General features: G+C 44.9%; 1 protein-coding gene across 7 annotated transcripts in view; it reads right to left on the minus strand.

The window, feature by feature from the left end:
* Positions 1-1260: 1260 nt before the first annotated feature.
* Positions 1261-19457, minus strand: part of LOC136331685 (calmodulin-binding transcription activator 1-like) — a 724201-nt gene continuing 706004 nt past the window's right edge. For 4 of the 7 annotated variants that reach the window (XM_066270565.1, XM_066270562.1, XM_066270567.1 and 1 more), the window contains 4 exons: positions 19237-19257; positions 17658-17851; positions 16614-16688; positions 1261-4535 (listed from right to left, as the gene is read on the minus strand). In XM_066270565.1, coding sequence (XP_066126662.1) covers positions 4472-4535; positions 16614-16688; positions 17658-17851; positions 19237-19257 — 354 coding nt within the window. In that variant the 3' untranslated portion in view covers positions 1261-4471. Of the gene's footprint in view, positions 4536-13715; positions 13747-16613; positions 16689-17657; positions 17852-19236; positions 19258-19457 lie in introns of all 7 variants that reach the window. The other 3 variants (XM_066270566.1, XM_066270564.1, XM_066270563.1) reach the window with 2 other exon arrangements.

The raw sequence follows: 19457 nt of genomic DNA on the forward strand, positions 1-19457 counted from the left end.
GGGTGGTCAGTTTCTGCACTTCAGGATTCCCGGACCGGAGCAGTAGGTCCTCAGCTTTTGACCACATGGAGACGGAGGCACATAGCTGAAGGCAGAGGGTTACTATGCAATGTCTTCAAGTTGTAACAAAGTATTCCTACCAACTAGACAACAGATACGTTAAAAAAAAAAAAAAAAAGGCAGCACTACTACAAAACACTAATAGGTCAACTTGCAGATTTAGATGAGAAACAGAAAAGAAACACTAACCTGCCTCTTCCAGATTCAAAAAGAGTAATTTGATAAGTGAAATGTTAGTATTAGAATGAACATCATAGAGAAGGTGGGAGTTGAGTAGTTAAGTAACCAAAAGAACTTCCCAGGGAAGGGATGAGCAGACATTATGACCAAACACAACAGTGGAAATTGACATGGAATAAAAAGTTGAGAGAACAAACAAGAAAGAAAAATGTCGTTTAAATGCAGTGGGCTATAGAAACCATTGAGGCCCCACGGAGGTCCGAGATCATGCAGAGTCTGTGTGCCAGTGTCATTGGGACAGATTAGGTGGAAGACAGACCCCCAGAGAGAGGAAGCTCTACAGTAGGGGTCGGGAAACTTTTTGGCTGAGAGAGCCATGAACGCCACATATTTTAAAATGTAATTCCGTGAGAGGCATACAATGACCCGTGCACGTTATGCATTATCCAATAAAAACCTGGTGTTGTCCTGGAGGACAGCTGTGATTGGCTCCAGCCACCTGCAACCATGAACATGAGCGGTAGGAAATGAATGGATTGTAATACATGAAAATGTTTTATATTTTAACGTTATTTTTTTTATTAAAGATTTGTCTGCGAGCCAGATGCAGCCATCAAAAGAGCCACATCTGGCTCACGAGCCATAGGTTCCCAACCCCTGCTCTATAGTAAAGGGATGAAATAGTGACGATGTACTCAGGAAGATTTGACAAACTTCAGAGGATTTTAACTGAAAAGGTGAATTTAGACTGGTGTCCTTATCTTTCAGAAAACTGCATTAAGGCAAATGATTGACATGCTGAAAGGTGCCCAAGAAAATTGTTGAAAAGCAAATATTATAGGAAGTGACTCTACTAAGAAATTTTCTCATTCCTGGACATGCCCCAAACCATGTTACATTCCATGTCAAAACACTGTATCTGGAACTAAGGAAATACTTGAAATAGTTTCATATGGTCTGAAACATGCCATCTCCTTGGGTTGCAGTATCCCGTAGAGTTAAAGCAACACACACATAATATGGGGAAATTTTCTTCATTTTTAATTTACAGCAGAAAGAATATAAAGCATTCAGAAAACATTTTCCATATTTTAAGGGCAATTCAAAACATTTTGCATGGTTTCCAGCAGCTGAGTTCTTCAACAGATCCATTGATTCAATGATGCTTTACATGCACAATTACAAAAATAAAACTTACAAAAAAAGAAGACATCTAGACTAGGTTTACATGCAAGTCTCAGGGACCCCCCATTGGGCGCCAACTACTGTGTGGAACTGCCACAAGCGACCGCGCAGCCAGAGAGGGGTTCGCGTTAGTGTCTTATTTCGTTCACACAGTACAGCTGATTTCAAATGGGTAACAAGAATAGCAATGAAATCTTCAGGAGACAGAATAAGATTAGCTATTAATTTTATAATGAAGTCCTACTCCTGGCACTTGGGAATTCAGATTATCCAAGAAAGCTGCGCTTATCATCTTATACTCAAATGAAGGTTCACAACCAAGAAAAAGCAGTCAGAAATGCTCATTTCAGTGGAAGCGTCTTTGTACCTCCCCTAGGATTCACAGTTGTACTGGTAGATCACGCTGGTAGGTTTTTGGAACCTACTTCCTATCCCATCCTAAATTCTACATACGTCTTTATCCTCCGGAGTTTTCTAACTTACTTAGCTAATAATGTGGCATGGGAAACATTTAGAAAAATAACATAAATGTGAGGTCGTTAAAGCAAACCCACTGAGGTCATTACTCTTGTCAGAAGGCCGGTTATTTGGAATGAACATATCTAAATTCAGTATTAATATAGGCTATTTTCTGAAAGCTGGCTTTCCCATTCTGTTCCCACTTATGAATGCAATTGTGTGTTTGTAAATTACTCAGTGTCCTCCTATAGGTCAAATTGTGTAAAATAATAGGAGTCTGGGGGAAGGGGGACTGCAACAGCTGTAACGTAACCCACACATTTAAAATAACAAAATTGAGTCAGCTCAGTTTACAAATGTACAGATGGGCACTAGTTGTGGGGCTGTCACTGTTGTCAAAGCTGATCACAAGCAGTAAGACATATACTGTACAGTAATTGGAGGTTGGCAGTGAAAGGAAGTAATTAAAAAACAAGTACAATTATAGAAAAGGCACCAAGAGCACTGACCCCAGTTTGTACCACAATCTTTTCGTGTCTGCCTTCCTTCTAAAGACACCAGTGTAAAAGCTTATTTGTGAATATTTTTAGGCTTCACAACAAGCCTTGAGTTTTAACTTACAGTCGGCAGCCAGAACCAAGAGAAAAACTATTATTTCAGCTTTACACCAACTGGTCCTGAAACATAACCTGGGGGTTTGAAACTGGCATCAGCAAATGCGAACTTGATTCTCTCAATTTAACATGAGTAGTTGAATTTTTAAAAGCATCCGATTTCTTTGGCTCCTCATTGTGTTAAAATAGTAATAGACCATAACATCCCTACAATACCAGTATGCATCTTTTTAATTTTTAGTGGGGTTTTTTGTGTGCAATTTTTATCACATTTTCTGATTTCCAGCAGGATATGAAAACGTGAAACATTTTTTCTACCTTTCACACGATTTCTCTTGTCAGGTTTTGATCGTTCTAAGTGTTCTTTGTTGGAGCGAGTGAATGGTGTTAAGCTGTATACTGATTCATCTTATGATTATCCATTTAGCAAAAGTAACTTAATTTTCTTAAGCAATATCAGCATTCACATTACTTGGCACCGTTGGCAAAAAAATTTTAAATAAAATAAAATAAACTCCTGGTAGCCAAAATTAAATGTAAACATATCCTTTTTTTTTAAGTAATGTTACTCTGCCTTTTTTCCTAAGTCTAAATACAGTAGCTCTTTTTTTATTTTTTATTTTTTGCAGTTTAGTCATGCTTTAGCAAAATGTTCTTCTAAAGAACATTTAAAATAAAGTACTCTTATAGTGAAATAAAGTTTTGTTTCATTTTACAGACCATAGCCACTAATGCTTTGCTTTTGTTCATTTCTTTTTTCTTGATTTCATGCACATCTCTGTTTTAATATATACAATATATACAAACAATACATCCACATTTTTCTTGCTCATTCAGACAAAACTATACAAATAATTTTATCTTGCCATGTTATCGACCTTTATGAATAAAATATTTAGCAATTAATATAATCCCTTTCAAATATTTCTCACTTTCCATTTCTACCTTCTATATATACACAGAAACTGCTCCGTTTGGATGAGATATAGCCAAAAAATATGGAATTTACTGGCCAGAACGCAGCACCACTCTGATCTTTTAGGTGGCAAATGTCCAGGCAAGATTTATGATTCCTTAGAATGACTACAGTTTCCAAGGTTCCTAAAAAAAAAAAAAAAAAAAAGCTACATGCTTTACTGATTCTCTAAGTAATTCTCATTGCACATGAAAGTAAGGCAAAGAAATTAAAGTGCTGAACATGAGAAAAGGGACAAGACGATTACTCGCAGGTTCTCGGGAGGTGGTGGGGACAAGAAAATAAACTTAAACTCTGTTCACTGTTTCTCGTTACTTCCCATGCATTACCCGTTTGCCACACACTTGCCCCTCTGCAAATTTCCACAAGACATTAAAAACCTGCAGATTTTTAAAAGTTGCATTCAGTGTGCTGTAGAGATTAAAATGAAAACAAACAAAGGAAGATAAAAAACAAAAAAACAAAAAACAACAAACCCAACAGTGAAGGAAATGAGAACACACGGACCCAATAAAGGTTTGTATGATCTGAGCCCTCCACTGGTGGACGGGTCCCAAAGATGCAGCTTCTTGGAACTGACAGGTGCAGGAACATCCTTCTCCTGTTGCTCGTGCACCCTTACCTTTCCTTATCTATATATTTTTTGGTATAAATATTTGTACAGTTCCACACGATGTTTGAATACAGCCCTATGTGAGAAGGAAAACGGCTTCTTCCTAAGAAGAGGAAGCCTCTTTCGATTCCTCGTGGTGTCTTGTTTTTCCCATGATCCAACAGAAGACTGAGTTGCAAGATGTCTTGCTGATCAAATTAAAAGTTGTCCATGAAAGTGCAAATGCAATGACCAAAACATTCCTGTTAAAATTCTGCAGCTGATCTCCCCAAAACTGCAGAGGGATTGTGTGTGTGTGTGTGTGTGTGTGCACGCGCGCATGTGCATGTGTGTTGTTGCATGTCTCTGCTAAAAACAGAAATGAAAACAGTCTGAAAAGCAATGTCACATTGCTATGGGATGCTGCTGTAGGTCTTCAAGTTCCTTGGCCTTTTTCAATTCTTTCACTCTGGAAGAGAAAACAAAATACCAGGTGATAACCATAGAGGGAAACCGTGACCGAATCTGGGAAAGGGCGTTACCGTTCCCTCCGAAGTTAAAAAAAAAGACAAGGGAAAAAAAAAAAGACAGACTATTTGAGGACTGAGGGCAAAAGAAACTCCTGTTTAACTGCTGGAGGAAGACATTCCAAAGAGGAAGACGTGGCCCTTCCTGAAACCTGGCTCTACCATCACGCGGCTCTGAACGCAAAGCAAAACCGAAACCTATGTTAAATCAAGTGTAACAATCACATGCTCATGGGTAGAAAATGTTGACTGTTTCAATAATTTTCCTTTCAGCCTGGTGGGTCACAGTCAGCACCCTATAATAATTCCATGTGATGCAAGTTAGGGAAACTGCACACGCATTTATTTAGCTTCTGATATACCTAGGAAATGGACTGCTTCCTTCACTGACTCAAGGTTCTTCGATATCCCAACCCTGATCTTACATCTGTGCAGCGCTACGGGGTTCACTCACGTGGAGTCTTTGATTTTCATATTCCTGCCTTTCCTCCCATCCCACATTGTAGTTTTAAAAAGATGTTCTGGTCATATCCCCCAGTGCTCCCAGAGGGACAGCAATAGGGCGCAGTGCATACAAGGTCCTTTGTTCTATCAATAGTTATCCTACACGGTATAGTAACCAAATTTAAAGGAGATGGTTATAAACAGAGTCACGGGAAGTTCATATCAACAAATTACTTGTTAATTATCACTTCCAGTCTGTATTTTTTTAATATACTAAAAACTTGCCTAGGTGTTTTCATACAGCCTCCTTACGTAGGGTACCAGGGAAGAGGGCGTGAGCTATAAAAAAAAAGAGTTCTCTTGACTGACAAATATATAATGAAGACCTTGCCTTTATCAGGATAATTGCAAGTGTGACTTTCAGGGCTAAGTTTGAAGTCACCGCATGCTGCATGGGCCACGGACAGTCTGTGACGCTGCGTGCTGGATGGTAACATGTTTCCCAAACACGGGTGTGAGGAGGGGACCATATGTAGCTCAAAAGAAGTGGCAGGTTCTCAGGACATGTCACTGTACTTCAACAGCATGACAAGAAGTCTGGTTTGCTTTTCTAATATGGGCCTGTACTGAGGCCAATAATAGCCAAATACAGTTTCTGGTTCTCTTAAGAGTCAGGCCTTTCCTGTGATCTGCAGCGACACCAGTCTATTTAAATCTTATTCTAAAAACAAATGCTGGTTGGGGCAGGAAGAAAAACATTTTTGAAAAACCATGAGTTACTGCCACGTTCCAGCGATCATGAATGGCGCAGACGCTGGAGGAGCAACTTGGGAGGACCAGCACTTTGACCGAGGCCAGGCAGAATCTTTTTTCAGGGTTCTGCAAAGTTGATACACTCTCTTCAAACAGAAGATGCTCTCATTCAGAAAAAAAAGGCTTTATCATTTTATCATCAATACTAGAAAGAATGATAATGTTTGAACACTTGCTTGTCTGTCTGATTTATTTACTAAATGCAGCCAAGCCCAGCTGGATCAAACCACGTATCTTCATAATGGCTACATCTTTCTGTCTTAACAGGTACTTTTGAAACACACAGCTACGTAACTGGATCCAGGAATGATTTAGTTTCTAAAATTTTGTCATTCAAGATACCACGGACTATGAAATTCTCGGGTAATCTGGATATTACTGTCCAGAGTTGTGCATCATTAGAAGTCCCTCATTTTGGACATGCAGACTTGAGAAGTCATGGGCTTTTTTTTTTCTTTTTAAAAATTGAAACATGCTGTATCCTGTGTTCAATTTTTAAACATGCAGTATCTATACTAGCAGCTCTTCGGCTGGAGAAATGCAAGGGCATGCAGCGATGCCGCGCCGACGTCGGGCATGCAGGGCTTCTGCGCCTGGGCGGACCGGTGCTGGATCAGGGCGAGATGTGCATGCTGCTGCAGAGACTACGTCTCGTTCCGGCCCTGGCCCATGGCTCATTCACAACTGTGCGACAGGGACGCCATCACTGATGGGACATCTAGCACTGGAAGAGCTCTCAACTCAGCAGCTGACAGCATCCCCACAAGGAGAGCCGCCTGCAATTTTTCTACAGTGGAAACAGGAATGCTTTGAAAATGGGAAGTTCGTCACTGAGATGACGTAACAGGACAGGGTCATTGTCACCGGAAGCGTTGTCTAATACGGTTTCCTACCAAAGACTCGGCCATCGGCTGGTCACGATGGGGGGGTAATGTCAACATTTTTCTTTTATTTGAAATGGTCACATTGTTTTGTTTTCTTTCTGAACTAATGAGAAAGTCGACTAAATTTTCATAAGATCTGTTAAGTGACCAGGTGAATCGTCTGCCACAGAATTGGTGACCGCCTCACGCAGCACTTAGGTTAAGGGGAGGCGCGTCCAGGCACAGAGGGGGCTATGCCTGTCTGCACGGGGGAAAGGAGACACGGAGATTTTCAGATGTGCTTTGAAATCCTGAGCTGAAGTGGGGAATTTAGTTCTTAGTTTTGTGAAGAGGTGTGCATGGTGTACTGGGCTCATAAATGATACTAAAATGACTTAAATGGCATAGGCCTTTTTTTCTTTCTAACAGACAGTCTAATTAAAGGACTGGGGGGGGGAGGAAGGGGGAAGGAAAAGAACACTTGTGTTCTAATAGCTGTACAGGTTACTTAATATTTGTGACCTTCCTTGTCCTCATGACACCACCATTATCTCCAAACTGTAAGTGCAGCAGCCGGATTGGCAGGACTTGAGCAGCTGCCCCCAATGACATAGTCACTAAGTGGCGGTACAGAGATTTGAAGATACTCCTGTCTCCACTAGCTCAGGATAACAAAAAGAAATTTATTTTCAAGTTATTTTATTTTCCCCCCAAAAGACTCAACAGAAAACAAGCATTTGAAAATTTCCATGGTCTGAGATCAGTATGTCATTGAAAATGGATGACAACAATTGCATTTTCTCAATTCTGAGGTGTCACCCCTTATACGACCCTATGACCCTATGTTGGTTTTATTAGTGTTTGAGAGGGACTCCCCCCCCCCCGGTTAAATGTACCTACTGATTTTCAACACAGGTGTGAAACGTGAAATGAATGGGTCTAAGAATCAAGGAAACGAAAGGCTTCTAGCCTCATTCTCCAGTTTGCAGTTTGTAGACCATGCTGACGCTGCCTTACCCGGAAATTGAGGGCCTTCTGCAGCCTGTCCTACAAGGTCATAAATGAAGGGCGGAGTGTGAGGATGAGACAGAGTGTTAGGTGCCTGGTTTTTGTTTTGTTTTAAATCAAATGTCAATCTGATAAAATATGTTTGGATGTTACACTGCCTCCAAAGAAACAGAAAACAATCAAGTGGTTTAGAACAACATCTGATCCTAGACTTTTTGTTAACAAATTCTAATAGAATTTTCAAATCGGAGTGTTTCCGATAGTTACAGAAATTTGTGGTTGCTTTGTCTCAGTCAAGACATCAACAGTAGGCCCTGGCTGGTTGGCTCAGTGGTAGAGCATCAGCCCGGTGTGTGGATATCCCAGGTTCAATTCCCAATCAGGACACACAGGAGAAGTGACCATCTGCTTCTCCACCCCCTTCCCCTCTTGCTTCTCTCTCTCACTCTTTCTTTCTTCCCCTCCTGTAGTCACAGCTCAATGGGAGCAGGTGCTGAGGATGACTCTATGGCCTCCACCTGAGGTGCTAATAAGTGCTCGGTTGCTGAGCAACAGAGCAACATCCCAGATGGACAGAGCATAGCCCCCTAGTGGGCTTTCTGGGTGGATCCCAATCTAGGTGCAAGTGGGAGTCTATTCCTGCCTCCCCTTCTCTCACTGAATAAAAACAAACAAACAAACAAAAAAACACAGATAGTCACTAAAACACATAAGTTAACTAAAAATACATCTACCACAGGAAGGATACACAACAGTTTACCAGTTATTGTCTCTGGGTGGTTCTCCTTGCTTATTTGTATTTCTAGAATGCACTATAATGAGCACATGCTACTTTTATGATAATGATTATTTGTGCTTGTCATTCTTTGACACACACACACAAAGTTTATGTTTTCTATCTACCTGTTACTAAAACCATGTCTTATAAATGCTGTAGTCACATGACATTAAAAAAAAAACTGGAAAAGTCAATGGAGGAAAAAGAATTCAGTTTTATAAGCCCAAACCAAAATCAATGGGTTGAGCTGGTTTCACTGATATTGCCTGTACTGCCAGCCTATTTTTCAGGATGCAAACCAGAATTTTTGAAATTGGAATTATACTTGAAAATCCAGTACCTCTGGTCTCTGTGTCTGCAGAACACAGATGTGCAATAAGCTTTTGTTATGTTAGGTTGCACAAACTCAGCTTAGGGTCCCTGAATTTTGGTTCTCAAGGCATTATAACCATTAGTTATAACTAATTCAGTGCTCAGAAAGAACGGAAACTAAAAATGTCCACGTTGCATAAAACTGCATCCTATTATTACACTTAACTTCTAAATTTCATTACGCAGAAGACAGCAATGCAGTCTTCTTCAGAATGCAGGGCCAGATAAGACGGGACAGAAACTATGGCTTCTGCAGGCACGGGCTTTTATTACTAAGCAGAGTGGCAAGAACCACATTTCTGAACCTCCTATCAGTGACTTGGAAAACAGTCCTCACACCAGCGGCTTGGAATTCAGGGAACCAAGACAAGACTTTGACCTGTGACCCTTTAACTATTAAAATTAAAGACAATCCTAGGATTTCCCCAAGCCTTCTAGGCTGAAAATACATGTCTGGGGTACTGTTGCAGTCTCAACCAAAAGAAAAAGTAAGAAAAGTTGCATCATACTGTACTGAAGTAATGTGTAAGCAACAGCACTGAAAGCCAGCAAAAGCCCACGGGGTTTATTTCGGTCGGCCGTCCAATGGTCATTTATGAATCAATGAAGTAGGCCTGCTTTGGAACTCGCGGCAAACAACGGCTCATGGGTAAAGCGTAGGCAAAGCTGCTTTGTGGCCCCTCCGTGCAGCCAGGGGAATGCTCGTGTCAGTGGGTTTCAGCAGGTAGAGTCGCAATGCTGGACGTCAAAAAGAGGACAGCCAGACGCGGCTTTCTGGTTAGTTACCTGTTGCTCTGAGAGCTGCAATAGCTCGTGGGGAATTTAGGAAAAGGGAGATCTCGCCATTTTCCAGAAACCTCATTGGGATTGCAAAACAAAAAAGACAAGAGAGGCCCGGTAAGAACAACACAGAGCATGCTGTCTGCAACTGAACACACAGCACTGTGTTCCAAAAACATCCGTGTCCTAAAAGAGGCAAGTGAGACAAAATTACTGGAGATGTTAAGTGATGTCCACAGTGACACATCCCTACAATTCAATGTCTTACTGGGTACACATTGGGCCGCCCGGATGCTTGTGCCTCTTGTCAAATGGAACTAAAATAGGGTGGTATCACAGAGCGCTGCTTACTTTTCTCAATGAGACAGTAACATTTCAAGGCATAGCTGGAGAGCTGTCCCTTGGTGAAAAAGTATAGCAGAACTTGGCGATGACCCTGGGAGACACATCCCAGGGCCGCCCCCAGAGCTCGGCACTGAACACTACTTACCAAGGTCCCTGGCAGCCCCTGGCAAAGGTAAGTGTTTGGAAACCCAGTTGTCAAATACAGAGAAAAATTGGTGGTTCAAAAATTTGTGCCCAAGAAGTGTTATCTTTTCTTTCCTCCAATTAGGGTTCTTTTGTTCCAGCAGGATAGCTTCGCCCACCTTTACGGAACATGGGTAACTAAGCCAGCAATTTACAAGAAAAAGGCTATTGAAGTACCAGAATTCCCACTGTTTATAATAATACTTGCGACTATTACAGGTTATAAAGCTCTCTCACAGAAATGCTATCCCATATAGGAAAAGGGGAGTTTGTCTACGAATTGCTTTTCAGGGAATGGTCTCGCTGGTCTATGAGAACCCTTTCTAATACCCACACACAAAAATGAAATGTCCTGAACAGAGAAGTGGAAGTCTTTTAAGTTTTTCAAATATTTCTATAGATGTGTAAACCTTAAATGTCTCAAATGCTTTATCAATTAGTAAAATAAGAGTATTCTCTTCTTTGACATAAATTCCAGGAATATAAATTCTCCTCTGAGAATGTTCTGCCTCCAAGAGCAATTTCAATGTGAGGACCACTAGAGGGCGTGTCCTCATGACTTTTCTGATGGAACAAAGAGGGAGAGAGATCCTACTGGTATTTAGACAAAGCCAAGGTCGGCTCTTCCTTGACCCATACAATTAGGTAAACATGACCACACTAGAAGCATCCGTAGAGCTTCTCAGCTCCTGTCTCTCCAACTCCCTACAGATTGACAGGCAGAAGGATGTTGGGAAATTCCAACGTTCCGAGGAGGATCTTTAGGCACTAAGGAGAGACTGCAGTTGGCACGTAAGAAATGAGGGTAGGTAGGGGACTCTGGCTGGCACTGAAAGGAGCCTTTGGAGCAGGTAGTCTTAACAAGGATCAGAAACATTCCAGAAACTATAGAAATGATCCCTGAAAGTATAGTCTTACATTCCAGAAACTAACAAGCTTCAAAAGTGCATAAGCAACCACTTTCTACTGCAATGTTGGCTACCTGCAGCAGACTCCTATGAATTGATACAACGTGCAAGACTATAACTTTCAGTTAAACTGAACAATAAGGCATGTATCTGTTCTCTTGGAAAAAATTTTTAAATGGACAAAGACATTATTTTTTTTTATTTTTTTTTATTTTTTCATTTTTCTGAAGCTGGAAACAGGGAGAGACAGTCAGACAGACTCCCGCATGCGCCCGACCGGGATCCACCCGGCACGCCCACCATGGGGCGAGGCTCTGCCCATCCTGGGCGTCGCCATGTTGCGACTAGAGCCACTCTAGCGCCTGAGGCAGAGGCCACAGAGCCATCCCCACCACCCGGGCCATGTTTGCTCCAGTGGAGCCTTGGCTGCGGGAGGGGAAGAGAGAGACAGAGAGGAAAGTGCGGCGGAGGGGTGGAGAAGCAAATGGGCGCTTCTCCTGTGTGCCCTGGCCGGGAATCGAACCCGGGTCCTCCGCACGCTAGGCCGATGCTCTACCGCTGAGCCAACCGGCCAGGGCGACAAAGACATTATTTATGCAGAGGGTGAGAGGGAATAGAACGAGAGACATTGAGGTGTTTGTCCCCCATTTCTCCTACATTTCAAACAGACACCTCCTAGCCCACTCTACTGCACAGGACCCAAACTATGTCAAGTGCCTAATTCTACAGAGGACTAACAAAATAGTTACTTTTATGAATGAGTGTAGCTGCTTTATTTATTTACTTTTTAAACAAATGTCCTCTGTCATGACTACCCATGGTTTTAAATAGGTGAGACTCTAAATCTTTTGTAAAAGTAAGGTCTTGATTTAGGAAGAAGTTCTAAAAACTAAAGTCCCCTATAACGATAAGGTGGCAGACTGTGGCCTCTGGGCCACATCTAGCCCAACGCACATTTGTGTGAACGAAGTCTCGTTGGGACGGCCAGGCCATTCGTCTGTGAATTGTCTATGGCTGCTTTCGGCCGCAGTGCAGGACTGATGGCTGCCACCGAGGCTGTACAGCCTCCTAAGGACACGTGTGCTGACTCTTGGCTTAAAATATCATGCATAAACTTGAGCATCAAATGCTGTGCAGTTAGATGGGAAGTAACACCTCCAGAAACACGAGACGTTTTAGGTTTTTTGAAGGATGCTCTTTTCTCAGAAATCTCTCAAAGGACTGGACACAGGGTCAGCATGAGGTTAAGAAGTGAGGCACAGGCCCTGGCGGGTTGGCTCAGTGGTAGAGCATCAGCCTGGCATGTTGATGTCCTAGGTTCGATTCCTGGTCAGCGCACACAGGAGAAGCACCCATCTGCTTCTCCACCCTTCCCTTCTTGCTTCTCTCTCTCTTTCTCTCTTCCCCTCCTGCAACCATGGCTTGATGGCCCCGGGCACTGAGGATGGCTCCAAGGCCTCACCTCAGGTGGTTGCTGAGCAACAGAGCAATGCCCAAGCTAGGCAGAGCATTGCCCCCTAATGGGCATGCCGGGTGGATCCCCGTTGGGGCACACGGGGGAGTCTGTCTCTGCCTCCCCTCCTCTCACAAAATGAAAACAAGGGCAGAACATCAGGAAGTTGCTGGATAGACATTAACTCCCCTGTTCCAGTTCAGATGCAGCTTCTCTGAGGACCACGTTTTGGACAAAAGTTCATCTAAATTCAAGCCTGTGGTTGATGAATTCTATCCCTGGTGTCTGAACCGGGTTTCTGGCACTAACTCCTTTGTTGTCCCATAACCTATGTCACCCCCACCTGGCAGAGCCTTCTTTCCGCCCCTCGAGCAGGGCTTGTGCATCCTGACAAGCACCTAAACATGATCACGCCTTTAAAATACAAATGACCGGGACGCCCCGTCTCCGCTGCGCTATCGGGCCGTAGAGATCGGGGGCGCCTCGCACGTTCTCTTGGCTCGGCTTTGGCTGCCGAAGGCAGGAAAACACGGTTTTAGAAGGAATGTCCCGGGTTGATGCTGGAAGGGCAGGCAGCTATGTGTACTGACTTACCTCACAGCACCAGGGGAAAGGAGATTTAGAAAATAAAACGATAGGGACAGGGTTAATGGGGAAATGGTTCATTCTAAACAAGAAATGGATTCATTTTTTAACTAGTTAATTATTTAAAGCTGATACTGCCTAGTGAGCCTTCTTGCTTTAGAAATTTGGACACAGCAGATGAGAAACTTCCGTGTGGCAAAGGACCTCCATCACAAATAACCACTTGCTTAATGTTTTCTTATAGTGCAGCCTTATTTCGATTTCAGCTTGTACCACCAGCCATTTTTTTTTCTTTTTTTTTAATCCTGAAGGCCTCTCCCACCAAGTCCTCGGCATGCCCTGTGGCGGCTTCAGAAGACCCTCCCTTCTCTTTCATGCACTTGTCCGACTGCTGTTTGTGACCGTTTTCCAGTTGTATGAAGTAGCAGTGTTAGTAAGTAGGGTTAGTTTGACTTGTATCTTATTTCATTCAGAATGGATGTGAGACTTACTGGCATACCTAGGCTGCAGCCCCATGCAAGCAAGCAAAAAGCAAAATATTGAAAATGGAAGAGAGAGAGAAACTGGCTAGAGCAGGCAGCTAAACTCACCCTTCTGTACAGCCTATGGTCCACCAGGGGGCTTTAGACAGTAAAACAACACCAGAGAGCTATTAGCACGTGAGGGTCACAACAGAAATCTTATCAATAGCTTTATTTCAACAACAACAAAGAGTGTCAAGTGGTTCCTTTTATGGACAGAAAGGAGAGTGGTGGTCAGATATGTGAAATGAGCAGGCAGAAAACTCACCGATTTATTGTTAAGTCTAAAAATGTTGGGGTCATGGGACGGCAAATACTTAAAAGAGGATGGGACGCCTCGTATCAATTCCTGAAGCCCCTACCTACCTTCCTACCTTTCTAAGAGGGCTCAGATGATGTTTTCTATTTTAATGCTTCCAAGGGACAAGACACATGACAGTTTCTCTTAAAACAGGATTGAGTAGCCTGGACTGGAAGGAGGGTTACACTCAGCCGAGGGAGAACTTCTGGGATCGATTTTCAGGATTCTTTCAAGTGCCTTCCTCGAACATGTGGGGACAGGAAGTGGCTACCGAGCTCAGACAGGCATTCTACAAAGGTTATTAAAATTTGCCTGCACATCTTTTTCCTAAAATCTGACCTAGACAAGGACAAGTAACAACAACAACAACAAAAAAAAAGCCAACAGGTTCTTTCATCCCAAATAACGAACAGAACCTCTAGCGCCCATTACCTGCAGTTCTCTTCCTGACAAACTTTCTCGTTAGCCTGACGAGGTCATGGCTAGTCCAACCGGGAACCCTTGAGAGGTAAAACCTTCCTGAAATGCTTCTTTGCAGTTTACAAAAAGAGAATGCTAAGCACACGTGTAGGGGGCTCCCTTGGGCACCCGCCTTCGAGCGGCAGCCTGTTACGCATTCCCATTTTGCTTAAATTTCTAACGCTCTCAACTCGCCCCACGGGAACACAGGGCATGGCCTTGGCCAAAAAAGAAAAAAAAAAAAGCTCATCATCACCAAGGTGGCATTACCTATCCATATTTTCAAAGCTTGAGGCTAAGGCTAGAAGAAACAAGGCGACTAGGACGTATGAAGACTTGTTTTGTTGGAAGTGGCTCAAAGGAGAAGCACATAAAGGAGGTCTTCCTAGGGCCCTGGCCGGTTGGCTCAGTGGTGAAGCGTCGGCCTGGCATGCGGAAGTCCCAGATTCGATTCCTGGCTGGGGCACACAGGAGAGGTGCCCGTCTGCTTCTCCACCCCTCCCTCTCCTTTCTCTCTCTTTCTTCCCCTCCTGCAGCCAAGGCTCCATTGGAGCAAAGATGGCCCAGGTGCGGGGATGGCTCTGTGGCCTCTGCCTCAGGCGCTAGAGTGGCTCTGGTCGCAACAGAGCGATGCCCCGGATGGGTAGAGCATCGCCTCCTGGTGGGCATGCCGGGTGGATCCCGGTCGGGCGCATGCGGGAGTCTGACTGCCTCCCCATTTCCAACTTCAGAAAAATACAAACAAACAAAAAAAGGAGGTCTTCCTGGAACGGAGACCTGTGGGGAGAGCGCAAACCTCAGCCTGGCAGGGGGGAGGGCAAGGGACAGGGTGCTGGGCTGGTGTGAGAACGTAGGTGGAGGGCCGAGGTCACAGAAGGCAGAAAATAAGGTTCTCTCTTCAGATGCAAGTGCTCCAACCCCGAGTTAAAGGGACGGCTGGTAACAGAGACTGGCTTTGGTCAGACTTCTGCTGTAGCGCTCTGGCGAGAGGAGACCAACTCTACCTTGAAGGTGCACTTTTTCAAAGTTTTGATTATAGTTAACATGTGGCTCCAGATGTGGCCCCTCTCACCATCACGGAAATGAAATCTTTTGTTAATTTAAAGAAAAGGACTCATAGCCAGTTAGCCCCGGTGAGGTCTGAGTCAGAACCCTGACCCTGTCCAAGTCAGCAAGCAGATCGTTTTTAGGAGTTAGAAGAACGAGTGTAAAAGGAAACCTCTGAGGGATCAAACTGGCTTTGGGGACAACTGGACGGGACGAGGCAGCAGGAGGTTAGAGAGCAGCGAGCTTTAGGAGCTGGGTTCTCTGCGCGGCACAGGTCCGATGCACAGAAACGCCAGGTCCACAGGGACCGCCGTGTAGACATGGCCCTGACGCTGCTGTTAGAGCATCCTCCTGGGTCAGCCTCAACAGAGAAGACACAATGTTCAGCAGCCCCCCCCCCAAAATCTAAGGAAGAACCCAGTCTCCTTCACACAGAAAGCTCCAGTTGGAGGAAACGGAGACACCCCTCCAGCTCGGCTCCATTGCCCAGGAAGGTGTTGTGTCTCGGGAATGCTGGGTCTCAGGAATCCATCATCTCCTCACTGAAAATGTGCCTCTAATTGTGTGTGTGTGTGGGTATCCGTTCCTAGATTCTCCTGCTTCTCATCGCAGACCTGGATTCAACTGGTGACTCCCCAGGGCCTGTTAGCTACGTCCGGCAGAGGGCGCCAGCCAGCTATGTACAGATGGTCTGTATCAGGATACTCGGAAGAAACTGTGTTTCTATCCTTCCCTTGAGAAGAGAAACTGTTTCTTTTCTGTTTGGACACAGAGTAGCCTTCGTGAGGGTTGAGAGTGAAGAACATACTGTAATGTGGCACAGAGGCAACAGGTTCAAGAGAAAGTGGGGGGTTAAAAGCGCGTTCCACTAAGTCAGTTGTCCTTACACCTGAGTTAGAACAGAAACTCGCTGGCCTGCCTGTCCCCTGTGAACGTGTCCAGCACGGTCTGGAGCAGCTGCCAGGGCCCCGACGGCACCAACTCAGTCCCTAGTGAAGAGTGCTCTTGTCCTGACGTCATTTGGGAGGTTTGCCCTGATTCCTCACGGGGGATTGGGAGAGGGGTTAGCTTTACAGAGAGGAGTTGATGAGTGGTTCAGAAGACTGGGGTTGTTTCATTAGTTGTGATGGAAAAAGCATACAGATGAGGGTTTAATGTACCTGTGGCGGCAGCGTCGTAGAAACCTCATTATTTTCCGAGCAGCTTGATCCTGCTTTTTGGTTAACAAACTGCTCCTGCAAAAAGAAAAAGATAAAACCCAGAATTGTAATTAGTATCATGAGAAGAGTGCTGTAAAACACTGCTTTTCAACCTTTTTACACTTGGGGACCCGTGAAAACAGGAGGGTTATTTCGGGGACCATTAAGGCAGAAACCACCCTGAGCATACGCGGATTCAGCTAAAATGTTGGGTCTATCTTCCTAGGACAGCAGAGTGGTTCTCTGCTGAAATTTCTGAGGGACTACTAGATGTCCACAGGCCGGAGGCAGAAAATCCCTGCTGTTACTAGGCAGAAACCGGAAGCATGTGGATGGGGATGCTGGAGCAGACCCACCAGCGGGGCAGAGGTGCCGTCCTGGGACCCGGCTGGGCGTTGCCAGGAGAAGGCCGGAGACTGTGAAAACCGAGACTCAGGTGTCCTTCGCTGTGTGTCCCCAGGGCGCTCACTTTGCTGAGACAGGCCTTCTGAGTGTAGCAGCTGACCTGCCTGACTTTGGTCCTGTCTTCCGGCTGCTACTGTATTTACCTGTGCTAACCGCGATTATTTCTCCCTCTCAAATGGGACAGCTTAACTCTGCCCCTCCTGGCTCCTCCTCAGTTTAGAATACAATATCATGTATTTTACTGTGCTAAATATGTTTATTCCACCCTCTCAAATGAGACAGCTTAACTGCTCCCTCAAGCCCTCCATGTAACAACGCTATGTTTAGACTACATTAATGGCGGGCCACCTCTCTGAGTAGAAACTTGCAGCCTGCCTGATTCTGATACAAGCTGAAATAAGGCAGACACATGGAAATAACTGGGTGGGAGGCACAGAGAGAATGAGAGCCAAACAGACACAGACCGATGGACAAGCCCAGGCATCTCTGTACAAAGTCACAACGTCTAGAATGGTCTGGAAAACCGCTGGCCCAAGCTCTCGTCCTGGCCTGGGCTCCCAGCCCAGCCCGCATCCCCCCCTCCCCGAGCGGCCAGCCCACCTGAGCTTCTGCTGGACAATGACGGCCGTCCGGCGCACCTGCCGCCTCTTGCCGCACTTCCTGTAGCTGCGGTAGTACTTCTGGATGAGCACGGCGGCGCGCCGGCTCTGCTGGAACCTCTTCTGTTCATAGTAGCTTCGGAATTTGCTCTGGATCAGGATGGCTGCCTGGGTCATCTTTTTGTAAAGTGCATACTGCAGGGGAGACAAGGGGCAGGACAGTAACAACACGAGCCACACAGTGCGTGTCCTTCCAGCTTCTCGGGGACGGCCAGAGAGAACTTACTCGCCCCCCTCCCGGCTTTTTTGGGCCACATTTTTTGTTGTGGCTTTAATCACCAAAAAGGCCAACTAGGAATCTTTTCACCTACCTTTCCAAAATGCAACATATTACCTTACGGGTCACCTTCAGACTACATATGGCTTTTACTATTCTTTTTCCTGCCCCATAAAACATCAAAATATATTACCCTTCTTGAAAAAAAATTTTTTAAATAGCAATCAACTTAGATATGTAGAAATCTTAAAAACATATCAAGTAAAATTTTAAATGTTTAAGATAAATATTCGCTCCCCAATTTTGAAATCTTCCACTTGGACATTCGCTCTGCCTCCGACTCCTAGCACCCACAAGTCCACGGAGCGGTCAGACCTGATTCCCACCATCCCATTGACAAATGCCTGAGTTACAAGGTCCCAAATACAAGGCTGATCGTGAAACGCTGACACCTTTCTGCCCTTTTAACCTGTGAGAAGATTAACACTCACAGGACGAGTATGGGGCTGGAACCATGAAACGTGAGGATGGGAGGGCTCAGGAGCGGAGCCAGGACCCGGCCCTTCCCGCCCGCCTCATGGCATGGCTCTCAAAGCGAGGGACACAGGCAGGGAGGAGTCTCTTCCATTTCAGTCGCTAGGCACAGAAAATACAGAGCTCTCCACATTAAAAAAAACAAACGAGCTATGTCTGAGTTGCTCATGAAACAGAACATGACTCGGGAGACAAGGAAGCCCTCTGCTTACGAGAGGGCCACTTACCACAGGGGGCAGGGGACACTCCTCAGCACCTCCCTGTGCCTAAGTGTGTCCCTGCGTGTATGGGGTGGGGTGAGGGGGGGCGAAGTGGCCTCTCAGAGACACAGGACCATCTGCAGGGACCCTTTCGTCTTATCTGACCTGCCTCACACCTGTGTTTGTCCACAAGTCTTTCAAGACAAGGACATTATGGTTTTTAGCCACACACACTCAGAACTTTCTGGACCATGGGGAAGCACACTGGGAGAAAGGCAAATTGACTTTGTGGCCCTCTGGGCTCACGGCCATCAGCTCGGATGGGTTCTTTACACTGATGCCGGTCAAGGAAATGCCCGATTATTGTTATTGCAGAAATGCACTGCGACCACATGACCATGTGGTCCCCAGAGGATGGATGCCCTGTGGTTAGGTGGCCTGGCCGGGGTGTGTGGCTATGTCTGATTCATGGCCCTGCCAGCTTAATGGCCCCCACTTGTAGCTGGTGATGGGTATGGCATTTGTGACTCTGGTGGAATGACTCGTGAGAGGACTGGGTGCACCATTACCTTCAAGGCTATCCATGTCAGCTTGGGGGAGAAACAGAAAATACAAGATTAACGTTAGATTGCTCAAAAGAATGAAATTTAAAAAACAAAACCCATAACTGATAAAACTCCCACCGCCAGCCAACAGAAAGAAAGGCAAGCTGGCTCTGGTCATGCCTTCCACGTTCCAAAATAATTTGTACTTCTATTGGTCAGTATTTTTTTAAAAAAGAGTGCCTTCC

This window comes from Saccopteryx bilineata, chromosome 3 (genome assembly GCF_036850765.1).
Source record: "Saccopteryx bilineata isolate mSacBil1 chromosome 3, mSacBil1_pri_phased_curated, whole genome shotgun sequence".
Taxonomy (NCBI): domain Eukaryota; kingdom Metazoa; phylum Chordata; class Mammalia; order Chiroptera; family Emballonuridae; genus Saccopteryx; species Saccopteryx bilineata.